Source organism: Oppia nitens, unplaced genomic scaffold (genome assembly GCF_028296485.1).
Source record: "Oppia nitens isolate AA-2021 unplaced genomic scaffold, nextdenovo-longstitch-racon4-pilon3 scaffold25_pilon_pilon_pilon, whole genome shotgun sequence".
Taxonomy (NCBI): Eukaryota; Metazoa; Arthropoda; class Arachnida; order Sarcoptiformes; family Oppiidae; genus Oppia; species Oppia nitens.
Genome location: NW_026533205.1, coordinates 1030283 through 1044265, shown reverse-complemented (window position 1 = coordinate 1044265; position 13983 = coordinate 1030283). Strand labels below are relative to the sequence as shown.

At 23.0% G+C, this 13983-nt stretch overlaps 1 protein-coding gene across 1 annotated transcript; it reads left to right on the top strand.

Annotated features, from left to right (window-relative positions):
• Window positions 1-335: 335 nt before the first annotated feature.
• LOC128954094 (very-long-chain 3-oxoacyl-CoA reductase-B-like) lies at window positions 336-1802 on the top strand. The gene has a single exon (XM_054299661.1). It carries the CDS (start codon window positions 391-393, stop codon window positions 1723-1725), a length of 1335 nt encoding a protein of 444 aa, XP_054155636.1. The 5' UTR covers window positions 336-390; the 3' UTR covers window positions 1726-1802.
• Window positions 1803-13983: the final 12181 nt, after the last annotated feature.

Sequence of the window (13983 nt, the reverse complement as noted above, 5' to 3'; positions counted from 1 at the left end):
TAAATAATTTCTAATAAGTATTTTATATAAATAAATACAGTATTAAAATACAGTAAAAAATAATAAATAAAAAGTTTTATTAAAAAAGTTTTTTTTATCAATATTTATGTTTGAATTTATTATTTGTAAACTTTTTTGTTTAATTAGGTTTTCATCAACAAAAATAAATAAATAAAATAAAAGTTTTCCTCAATTTATGATTCAAAGTTATATATATTTTTTAAAAAATTTTATTTAAATAAACCAAAAAAAAATAAATAATTGTATTATTTGTGTGATTATGATGTAGTAAACTATTTATATATATTTAATAATAATAATAATAATCTAAATAAAAATGTTATCATCACTACTATTATTATTTTCAACATTATCATCATCACTACTATCATGGAAATCAATGTAACCATATCTACCGTTCCCGCCATCATCAGTAGTAGTGATCAACAAACAGTTACCATTAACTTAACTACCGTACCATTGATACTCCTACTGCTACTATCATTGCTGACTCTAGTAATTGTTTTGTTACTATTGTGGAAACTACCGCAACTCGTATGGACCTACCTGTTGGCCTACTATATGGGTGCCGGTGTCCGCTGGCAGGGCAATCGACCGGATACATGGGCCGTCATTACTGGCGCTACCGACGGCATTGGGTTGGCCTATGCCAAAGCTATGGCCCGGAAAGGCTATAGCTTGGTATTGATGAGCCGATCACTGGATAAACTAGAGTCAGTCAAAAGTGAGATACATAAGCTATACGTACAGTGCCCGCGGATTAAGTTAATTCAAATAGACTTTAGCGCCGATGATAACGATAATGAGGACAACCTATACGATAGTATTGGTGAAGAACTTGCCGGTAAACTACACCAGAAAATACATGTACTGATCAACAATGTCGGTATGACCTACCGATACCCCGAATATTTCACCCGATTGGCTAATCGGCGGGAATTTGAACGTCAAATATTGAACGTAAACTGTCGATCGATGACCCGACTGATCGGTCTGGTATTGCCCGGTATGGTTGCCAACCGATCGGGTATTATATTGAATGTATGCTCGTATTCGGCCTGTTTTCCCACACCATTGTTGGCCCTGTATTCGGCATCGAAAATCTACGGCGACTACCTGTCCCGGGCATTGAATGCCGAATACAGGTCACGCGGTATAGTCATCCAATCGGTACTACCCTATTATGTGTCCACTAATATGATACGCAACCCGCCCCGTAGTTTTATGATACCGTCGAGTGACCAGTTTGTTGAGTCGGCACTGAAAACTGTTGGCATAGAGTCCCGTACTTTCGGTTATCTACCGCATACTGTGGTAGCGTTTTGTCAAAATTTTTTATTGAAATTTTTGATCGGGAATGACATCAATATGCGACTGGCCTTTCGTAAGATGCGATTGTTTAGGCACCAGTACTTAGCCAAACGTGATAAGTATGCTAAAGATAATGGTGTTGGTATAGGTGCTGGTGATGGTGATGCTGGTCATCATCATCAGCCTAATGGTAATGGCCTAGTAGTGGACAGTAAGGTTGGTAATGATGGTGGTGGTGGTGGTATAGATAACAGTGCCTACCTGGCCGATAGTCAACCAACAACAACAACAATGTACGGTACGGTTAATACTACCGATAAAGCTAACGGTGGCCCAAAAAGTTTGGATCCAATCTATGATACTATGGATAGTATTATCGATATTAGACTGTAGTTCCTGTTTCCACCCCCAACCCCCCACACCCCCCGTCAACAACAATCAATCAATGTTCCTATTAAATAGTAAAGTTCCCGGGAACTTATGTTTTTCTAAATTTTTTTGTTAATGATTAATATATTATAATATATTTATAATTTTTTTTGAAAAAAAATATTTATATATACAAAAAATATACTGTATTTTTCTAATTAATTAATTTTTTTTTTGAAAAAAAATCATAAGTTTGTAAATTATCAAAAATCAAATATATATATATATATATTTAATATAATGCCAAATTGGAACAAGGTTATTAAAAAAATCTATGTTTTAAAAAAAACATTTAAAAACTAATTTAATATTTATTTATTACTAATATATTTATAATCTTATATTTTAAAAAATATTTTGTATTTTTTGTTTATCTATTAGATAATCTATAGATAAATAAATTAAAAAAAAAATATTATTAGTATTTTTTTTTGTAAAAATTATTAATTTATATAATTAATTTTATTATAAATAATAAAAAATAATAATATTTTTAATTTATATAAAAACAATTTTTTGTTTAATTTTTTTTACATATTATTTTATAATAATCTCTAAAATAAAAAATTTATAACAAATGTCTATAAATTATATTACTATTTAATATACAGATTTAACTTACAATAAGTTTCTAAATAAAAATTTTAATTTAAAATGTGACACATTTTTCACACTACACTTATATATATATTTTAAAATAGCATTTAATATAATTATTATTATTATTATTATTATTAATATTAATAAAATTAATGAACCGTTTAATTTTTTATAATTTTAGATATACAGTGAAGTAAATTAAAAAAAAATATTATTATAAATTCATTAAATATTTATTAATAATTCAAAAAAATAAATAAAATAAAATCTATTAATACTATAACTAATAGTTATTTTTATTGATTTCAATTTAATTATTATTATTTATTTTTTGCTAATTTCCTAAATAACACCCAATGAAAATAAAATTTAAAACAATAATAATAATAATTAAGTTATTTATTATATAAATATTAGTATCAATATTGTTTGATTAGTTTTGTTTATTATTATTATTAAAAATTAAAAACCTTGACACTCACCTAATTAATTTTTTATTTAACAATACTAATAATAATAATAATATAAATTATTATTATATTATCAAAAAATTGTTATCATCAAAAATAAACACTATATAAATGTGTAAATTAAATATAATTAAAAAATTGTATTAAAATATTTAGTGTATATAATATATATATATATTATTGTATTATATTGTATTATTGTATATTTTATATATTGTATTAATATATAATATATACAAAAAGATATTATATAATATAATTTTTTTTTTAATTTCATCAGATAATAAATTGTTTATTATTATTATTATTATTTTTTAAACATAAAAAATAATATAATAATTGATAATTAAGATGATAGATAATAATCTCAATGACAATTGGATTTAAATATAATAATAAAAAATAAAAAAATAACAATTTTATTATAATTAAAATACATATATATTATATTATATATTAGATATTATTATTATTATCTTTAGTCCTTTTAAGTTCAACCATTGGATTGCTGTCATTGATAGTAGTTATAGTAATACCACCAATACTGGCGGCACCGGTATGTGTATGATGCTGATGACAACCATGGATGCTGGTAGTGGTGGTGGCGATGCTGCTACTATTGGTGATGTGTTTGTTTATCGATGGCATAAATACCAGTTTACATAGATTAACATACGGTGCCTCAAACATACAGTACAATAGATAGGCCAACACCAGTGCCTCGACAGCATTGCCGCAGGCGATGAACAGCTGCAATGAGAGAGAGAGAGAGAGAGAGAGAGAGAGAGAGAGAGAGAGAGTCCATGAGATTAGATATTAGATATAATTTATATACAGTATATATATATGTAACTAAATTTTTTTTGTGGGGAAAGTTATGTGTTTTAGTGTGTGTGTGTGTATGTGTGTATGAGTAAGTGTGTGTATGTGTGTATATGTGTGTGTATGTGTGTGTATGTGTGTATGTATGTGTGTATGTGTGTGTGTATGTGTGTGTATGTGTGTAAATGTGTGTATGTGTGTATGTGTGTATGTGTGTGTATGTGTTTGTATGTGTGTGTATGTGTATATACAGTATATATATATATGTGTGTGTGTGTGTGTGTATGTATGTGTATATATATAAATATACAGTATATATTTATATATATGTGTGTGTGTGAAAGTTTACATTTTGTTTGTTTAGTATTTTTAAAAAAAATAATTATTTAATATTTTTACAAAAACAATGTATAACATCGTATACAGTATACCCACACATAAACACATAATATAGACAATAGTTAATAATTTTTATTGTTTTTTTTAAATTAATATTATTTAAACAAATATAATAAAAACAAATAGAATATATTATAATAATATTAATAATTTTTTTAACTGACTATTTTGTTTATCTAGTTTAAAAAAAAAAATTTTTTTTAATATTAATTATTTAAAAAAAATAAAAAATTTAAAATCTGCTCATAAATTAACCACATATTAATAAGTAAATAAATTGTGATTTTATTTAATCTAACTATTTATATGCAATTTAAATTTATATTATTTAGGTTAGCAAAACATATACACTTATATAATATAAATGTATTCAAAAAACATATATAATAATTGTATAAATTATATTTAAATAATGTAAATATGTAATAAAAAACAAACTGTCCCTAAAAAATAAATAACATATATAAATCTTAACATATATATAATATTTAAAATACAGTAACAAAATATTTTAATAATTTAGTTAATAATTAATCGTTAATAACATAAAACTAAAACAATGCATTTAAAACAATATTAAAATTTAGTAAAATTTATTTAAAAAAAAATCATTATAAACATTATGATAAATATCTAAATTTTTGTTTAAATATTTGTTTCTTAAAAAACTAATTATTATTAAAAAATAAATGTGTTTTTAGTATCTATTAAATTATTTTGAAATATTTATATATAAAAAAATTCAAAAAGTCAAATAAAACAAAACAAACAAAAAAATAATAATTCAAAAAAATATCTATAGATTACTAATAATAATAATATTTAATTTTTGTTTAAATAAATTTTTGTTTAAAAAAAATCCGAAATAAATAATTTAGTTATTAATTATACAAAAAAAGTTTATATTTTTTATATTTAAATAATTTTTGTTATATTATCAAAAAAATTATTTAAATATCAAAAATATAAAAAATTTTTTTGTATAATTAATAACTAAATTAAATATTATTATTAATCTATAGATATATTTTTGTTGTTGAATTATTATTATTTATTTGTTTTATATTAAAATAATTTTTTATTATTATTATTATAACAAAAATACAATCACTTACCAGACTTTCCTCGCTTATGGTTATCGGCGATCGGATACGGAAAAAGTTGTGCCAAATCGGTACGATATGTATGAGATATATGCTAAATGTCAGTCGGCTCAGGGGTTGCCAACAGCTAGCACTGAGCATACGATTGATAAAACCGGCCCTACCCGATGCACATTCAAAACATAGCCACGTAAGCCCGGCCGACCATAACAGCCGTATGATACCGAAACTGATGGCCGATTCCAGGGGGTTATCGTCGATAACTGTGTCGCTGGAGGCAAAACCATGGGACAGGAACGGTATGGCTATGACCAGTGGCAACGATATTAGCCATAGAAACCAACATAATCTCTGTAATAGAGAGAGAGAGAGAGAGAGAGAGAGAGAGAGAGAGACAACAAAAATATTTATAATTTATTTTTAATTAAATAAAATAATTTTTTTTAATTTATTTATTTCTTTTAATCAAATTAAATAATTTAATTTTTAATTAAATAAATTATTTTTTTAATTTAATAAAATAAAATAATTTATTTATAATTAAATAAAATAATTATTTTTTTTAAAATTCAATTATCAGTAGTAGTAGTAGTAGCAGTAGTAGTAGTAGTAGTAGTAGTAGTAGTAGTAGTAGTAATAATAATAGTAGTAGTAGTAGTAGTAGTAGTAGTAGTAGTAGTAGTAGTAGTAGTAATAATAATAGTAGTAGTAGTAGTAGTAGTAGTAATAATAATAGTAGTAGTAGTAGTAGTAGTAGTAGTAATAGTAATAATAATAATAATAAATAATAATACTTACACTACTAATATAGGGTTGCGATTCTCTTATTAATATTAAGCCCATAATTACACCGAAAAAATATGGTATCAATTGATTATAAGTTGCAAATATAAATATACCGACTTTTTCAATGGGAAACCTATTCAATAAAATTTTCAATCAATTACACACAAAAATAACTTAACATAATATATATATATATACCTATTTTGCGGGTGCAAAAATATTGATGGATTAGGTGCATCGGAAATACCGGCCACTACAATGAGCACCGGTATGGCAAAGCCCGCGATAATCATTAGTCCGATATATAGTTTGCTTAATAGTTTTGAACGATAGTAGAAATATATGACAAAATATAATAGTATATGCATTTGAAAATCGCAGCTCATATACCAGGTTATATTATTACACTATGATAGGGGTGGGTGGGGGTGGATGGATAGGAGGGGTGGAATATTAAAAAAAAATTATATATAGTATTATAATTAATAAAAAAATATTATATTATATTAATTAATTTAATTATAAATTAATGTGTGTGTGTGTGTATTTAACTACTTAATGAAAAATTTGAAAATATCATAAATAATATTTTTTTTATTGTTAATTTAATTATCTATTAATTGATTCACTATTGATAATATTTTTTTTTTAACTATTAATTATTATTAATTAATAGTAAAAATTAATAAATTAATTTTCTGTTTATTTGTTAAAAAAAATTAATTATATTAAATAGATATTTATATATATATATATTAACTATTGATTGAAGTAAACTATATAATTGTTTACATGATGTGATTCAACTATAAATAAATTATTAAATATTTATTTATTTAAAAAAAATGATAATATTTTTTTAACTATTAATTATTAATTAATTAAAAATTAATAAATTAGTTTTCTGTTTGTTTGTTTGTTGAAAAAATTAATTATAATATATATATATTTATTTATTTATTTAAAAATAATTTATTTATTTATTGTACCATGGTAGATGGATGCATCCAATTGTTAATAAATAGCAAATTAGTCCACCACGATTGATAGCACGGTTCGGTTACCCGATCGGTTAGGTCGGGATGAAATAGGGGTCCCGACCCGAACAGCGGCCAAACAACTATAAAACATATCATACCGATTGTGGGCGGCGTAAATCTACCGGGGGGTGCGCCCAACAAAAATTAAATAAATAGTTAATTATTATTATTATTATTATTATTGATTAGTAATAAATAGTACTAATTAAAAAAAATTATTTTAATAAAATTTTTTATATATATCTCTATTAATATTAATTATTTTTTTTGCACTATTATATAATAATTATTGTATTAAATATTATTTTTAACTAATGTGTAGTTATAAAAACTATACTAAAATTATTCATAATTATATGTTTTTTAAGTAATTTTATATTTAAATATATATATATATATATATTAATAATTTTTTTTATTAATAATTTTATTGCAACTATTTTTTTTTGTTAAAAAATTATAATTATCCCAAATAATAATAATTAATATATTTTTAAAAATAACTTAATATAACTGATATACAGTATGAGTGTATAACTGTATTTTATTGTAATTTTTTTTAAAAAAAATGTTTGACATACCTGAGCCATCTTAACAATATATAGTTGAATATATTGATTGGATTTTTCTCAAAAACAGGAAGTATTGAATAGATAGTCAACGATCCGCTATTGTATTAGTAATAATAATAATAATAATAAGATATTATAAATTAAAATAAATTATAAATATATAAATCGGATTATAAAAAATAGTATTAAATCTCAAAATCAAAAAGTTAAAACTTTTTTTAAAAAAAATTGAATCAAATAAACTTAACTAGATAATATTAACATTATAAATATATATTCAGTACTAACCTAAATAATAATAAATTATTATTATTATTACTACTACTAATAATAATAATAATAATTTAGTAGTAATTATACCAAAGATTTATTTTTTTAAATATGTGTAATAATAATAATAATAATAATTTACAATCAAATAGTTTGTTAATAATTTTTTAAACAAAAAAAGTAAGCATGCTAAAAATGATAGACTATTATTATATTGTTGTAATTTAAAAAAAATTACTAAAAATAAAACAATATGCACCCTGCTCAAAAAAACTAATAATAATAATAATATAATAATAATTTACAATTAAAGTGATTTGTTCATAATTTTTTTAAACAAAAAAAAATAAGCATGCTAAATTATGATTTTTTAAATAAATAAAAAATTACTAAAAAAAATAAAACAACATGCACCCTGCTCCAAAAACTATTAATAATAATATAATAATAATTATTTATAATTAAAGTGGTTATTAAATAATTTAAAAAAAAAACAAAAAGTAAGCATGCTAAAACTATTATTTTTTAAATAAATAAAAAATTACTCTAAAAAATAAAACAATAAGCACCTTGCTCCAAAAAATATTATTATTATTATTATTATTATTATTTAAAAAAAACACCCAGACAATTACCTGATAATATAAAAGGTGCCGACAGCCAGTCCGGCATTGATAATCAAATGTGTTGAAAAATATTGGACAATATGGCGGACATCGTTTAGACGGAATACAGGTGCCACCCGATCGGGTAGTTCGGGAAACGGATGAAACAGATAGACATGCGAAACGAGTACCCATAGTATGGATATGACACGCAAACCGTGTATATATTTGAATTGGCCACCACCAGCTGATGAACCGCCACCACCACCACTACTACCCTCCCGGTGCCGATGTTTGTTAATTTTGAACAGTAGGCCATTGTTTTTGGTAAATGAAAAACATGTCAGCAATCGTAGCAAATAGTTGATGGTAGTGGTGGTGTTGGTGTTGGTGGTGGTACCACCACTAGCATCCCTGTTCCCTGCCATTGAATAGCTGGACATGGATACCAAGGTGCCCAGTATGATCAGGCCAAGGTTTACTATGATAATAGCACTATATAGATAATAATAATAATAAGGCAGCACAGGTAGGTTTAAAAAAAAATTATTATTTGTATTATTATTATTATTATTATTATTATTATTATTATGAATATATAATATATACATACATTGCTACCTTTTGGCCAAACCTTAACGGTTTACTGTCTATTTGAGCACTGGTAGTACAGTAGCGAACCCGTAGCCGAAACTCCGATAATGTTGTCAATGCTTTTTATATTAATATATTTATATTATAAAATTAATTAATTATTTAATAATAATAATAATAATAATAATATAATACATACTCCTATTGAGCACCTGCTCGATATCCGAGTCACTACACGATGCGGGCAAACATATACCGTTGGCCACTGGCCCGAAACCGTCCATTTTTGACCAATAGTTAATCATGGATTGATAGCCTAAATAGGACTGGTATTTCGTATTGTTTAACGATAGCTGTCGTACGGGTTCGGGTGGCCGTAGTTCAAGGAAACAATACTTTCCCGATATATCGAAACGATTATCGGCGGCCCGGATGGCCAGACACTGGTCATAGTCGCCGTATTCGGCAAACGAACCGCTTAGCGAACCCGATGGCCAGCGGCCGCTTGAATCCCACACTATTGATATATATATATATATAATTATTATTATTATTATTATTTATGATATTATTTTTTTTAATTATTATTATTATAATTAATTATTATTATAATAGTTAATTATTATTATAATAGTTAATTATTATTATAATAGTTAATTATTATTATAATAGTTAATTATTATTATAATAGTTAATTATTATTATAATAGTTAATTATTATTATAATAGTTAATTATTATTATAATAGTTAATTATTATTATAATAGTTAATTATTATTATAATAGTTAATTATTATTATAATAGTTAATTATTATTATAATAGTTAATTATTATTATAATAGTTAATTATTATTATAATAGTTAATTATTATTATAATAGTTAATTATTATTATAATAGCTAATTATTATTATAATAGCTAATTATTATTATAATAGTAATTATTATTATAATAGTAATTATTATTATAATAGTAATTATTATTATAATAGTAATTATTATATTGTATATTAATTTTATTGTATTATAAAGTAATTATATTTTTTTAAGATTAATAAAATAATTGAATAGATTTTTATTAATATTATAGAAATTTTTTTTTGTTTTATAATAAATATTTTTTTTTGGAAAAATAATTTATTATTAGTAATGAGTTAACTAATTAAAATATTTATAGATTTTTTTGTTGTTCATTCAATAACTAATAATTTATTTATAATAAATAATATTATATATATTTATTTTAAACTTAAAAAGCAATATTATTTTTTAGAGTTATATAAATTAAATAAAATAATTATAATTATTATTATTATTATAATTTAATAGTTTGCCATTAAAATTGAAAAAATAAAATAAATAAATTTCTAATTAAAATATATTTGCATTTTTGTTATTGTTGTTGTTAAATAATATAACAATCAAAAAAAAATAATTGTAATAAAATTAATAATTAATTAATTAAAAAAACAAACTTTTCAGCGCCCAGTCATCTATAGTGGCCCTTAACAGTAGGCTTTCAATATTATTGAGGCACTGGCTATTTGAAACATTTAGCTGGGATTTGATGGCATTTAATTGAACCAATAGTCCATTGGTTATGGGATTAACTAGACTTTCAAAATTATCCAATATTTTAATCCATTTGTTAACATCACTACTAGTATTATTATTAGATAATAATTGACCAAAAATTTTATTGATATTTAAAACAATTATTATTATTTGGATAACTGTTAGTAATTTCATTGTGTGTATGTATATATACACTGTAGTAATAAATATATATATTTATTTAATTAACTAATTAATTAATTATTATATTATTATTACACTATTATTATTACAATATTATTATTACAATATTAGAAACTAAATATTTTTTTATTTAAATAAAATAACTTCTATATAACTAAATATTTTTTCAAATAAAAAATTAAAACTAAGTTTTTTTAAAAAAAAGTTTATTTAACTAATATTATGTTTTTTTGAAACAACAAATTATGGTTGGTTTAAATTTTGTTTTTGTTGATTATCTTAAATATTTTTAACTAATAATTTTATTGTTAAGTTTTTATTTTATTATAAGAAAAAGTTAATAATTTTGGTTTTGATTTTGACAATAGTTTAAAATTTAATTATATATATATATATATTTTTTATTTATTTATTTTTTCAAACAATTTTAGATAAGTTATATTATACAGTAAATTACATATATATATATATATATATATACTGTATATATGTATTTAATTATTTAAATAAAAATTAACCACATTATTTAGGAAATACCTATTTAAAAAATATTTATTTAGTTTCAATTGAAATTTAAATATCACAAATTATACTATAAAACTAATAAAATTTTATTTATTTATACAAAAATTTTTATATAAAAAATGTAATATTAGTAACATAATAGTAATAATAAGTTTTATTTGTATAAATTATTATTTAAAAAAAAAAAAATTTATAACTTTTTGTTAGGCTATTTAAATAACTAATAAATAGTATGTAATGTTTAAAAAAATAATTATTTGATTAACTTTTTTTTTTAAAAAAATAAAATAAAATATTTTTACTATAAAAAATTTAAATTAATTAAAACTACTACTACTAACAGGATAGTAATGCTAAGGCACTTCAAATTTAATGGACAGTTAGTTAGGTTAGGTTAGTCCTCTACTCAAAAACAAATGGACAGTTAGTTTTTATTAATGACCTATTTATATATACTTACTATACATCTATTAATCCTCATATAGTCCTTTTAAAATCCTATGTTTTAATCCATACTAATAATAATAATAGATATATTTTAAACATTTAAAAATTTAATTATATACCGGTATATATATATACAGTATATATATTAATATTATATTAATATAAATATAACCGGACACATTTTGATGACATTTTAAAATTTTAGGTGCATTTTTTTGTACATTAAAATCAATGTCATTGACTTAAACACATGACACACACACACACATACATACACATGGGCTCAGGTAGATGACAAAAAAAAACAGTATAAAAATGTTGATATCATTAGGGGACAGTTAGTTTATAGTTTAAGCCCAGTCAATCCATTTAGTTAGTGTATTAAAACACCACTAAAAATAATGTATAAAACAATTTTATTAGTAGTAGTATTACCACCATCTCTACTAGTGATCACTACTACATACGGATCGCCTACTGGTATTAGTATTGGCGACAACATACAGGTGCACGATATGCGTCACGGAGGCGGTGGAGTAGGCGGCGGTAAAATACATGAAAAACTACGCGAAAAGTTCGGGTCTAAACTACCGCTACCGCCGCCGCCACCGCAACCAATTCAGCAGACAATGATAGCACCGATACATATACATGTGTCGTCGGCACCGGTAGCTAATGATGCTGATGATGCACCTCCTGCTGTACCTGAACTCCCAACTCCAGCACCGGCACCTGTAGTCGGATCAATAAGTTTGGACACTACTATATTGAACAAAAAATCGGACAAACAGTTGCCCGATATAATTGTCGACAAACCTATTGTCGTAACCGAAAATCTAACGGTTATACCCAAACCATTGCCTACACCAACAACAGTGTTAGCCCTACCTGTTGTCCAGCAGGGTTTGCCACCAATTGTTACCATACTGTCCCAATCGACCGCACCGACAGGCAATGATACTACTGTCGGATCTAACAAACCATCCCAACAGCCGACACCTATAAAAATCTATTTATTTTCAAATGTTTGTCTAGGATTTTTAGGAGGTGCCGGTTTTGTTGATTGTAATTGATTTTTAATTAATTAATTAATTAAATAATAATTTTTAATTAATTAATTAAAAAAATATGTTATATATATCTATTTTGAGATAAAAAAAACCACATTTAATAATATTAGTATTATTGATGATATTTAAAAAAAAATTAATTTATTATTTTTCACATATTATCATTAATTTTTAGAAAACATTATTATTATTATTATTAACAATTAAGTTATTATTTTTATTTATTTAAATGATTATTATTTTGTATTTTTTAATTTTATTAATTATTTCATCTGATTTTTTTAAATGAAAATTTTTATGTATTATTATTATTTATTTTCTATTATTTTTATTAACTAATTTTTTTAAAATAAAAAATAAATAAAACAATTCAGATATTTTAACTAAAAAAATAAATATTAATCATAATTAATATTTCATATACTATTTGTAATATATATATATATATATTATTATTAATAATTATATATCCGTTTTGTTGTAATGCTTAATGTTTTTAAAGTGATTATAACTATAATATAATTGTTTTTAATACACTAATAATATAGTAGTTTAATAATAATAATAATATTTTATAACTAATATGTGTACACAACTAATAGCAATCAATCAAATCTAAATATAAATTTATATTTGTTTTGATTATTAAAATAAATAAATAGTTTTTATTTGATTTTATAAGTTTAATTTCAGCGCAAAAATGCAATCAAAAAAAATATACTATTTATTATATATATATATATATACACTTATATATGTATACTTTATATACACTCATTGATAACAACAATATAACAAGTTTTAGCAACAAATATACAATATATATATATATATAAGTATAAATTAATGATAACAAAAAAAATGAGTAATAATTTTATTTTAGTGATATTTTATGTGCACTAAACACACATAGTTTTACGTATAAATTATAATTAATATATACAGTACTTGTTGTGTGTATGTATGTGTAATATGTTTGTCATTGAAAGCCATACATTACCCATACATTAGAAACACACACACACTCACTGTCTATCTATGTGTGTGTGTGTGTGTGTGTGTGTATGTGTGTGTGTGTGTATGTGTGTGTGTATGTGTGTGTGTATGTGTGTGTAAGTATGTATGTGTGTAAGTATGTATGTATGTATGTATGAGAGAGAG

What these genes read in the sequence shown, in the direction of transcription:
- LOC128954094 (XM_054299661.1), top strand. Translation starts at nt 391, where the DNA reads ATGGAAATCAATGTAACCATATCTACCGTTCCCGCCATCATCAGTAGT.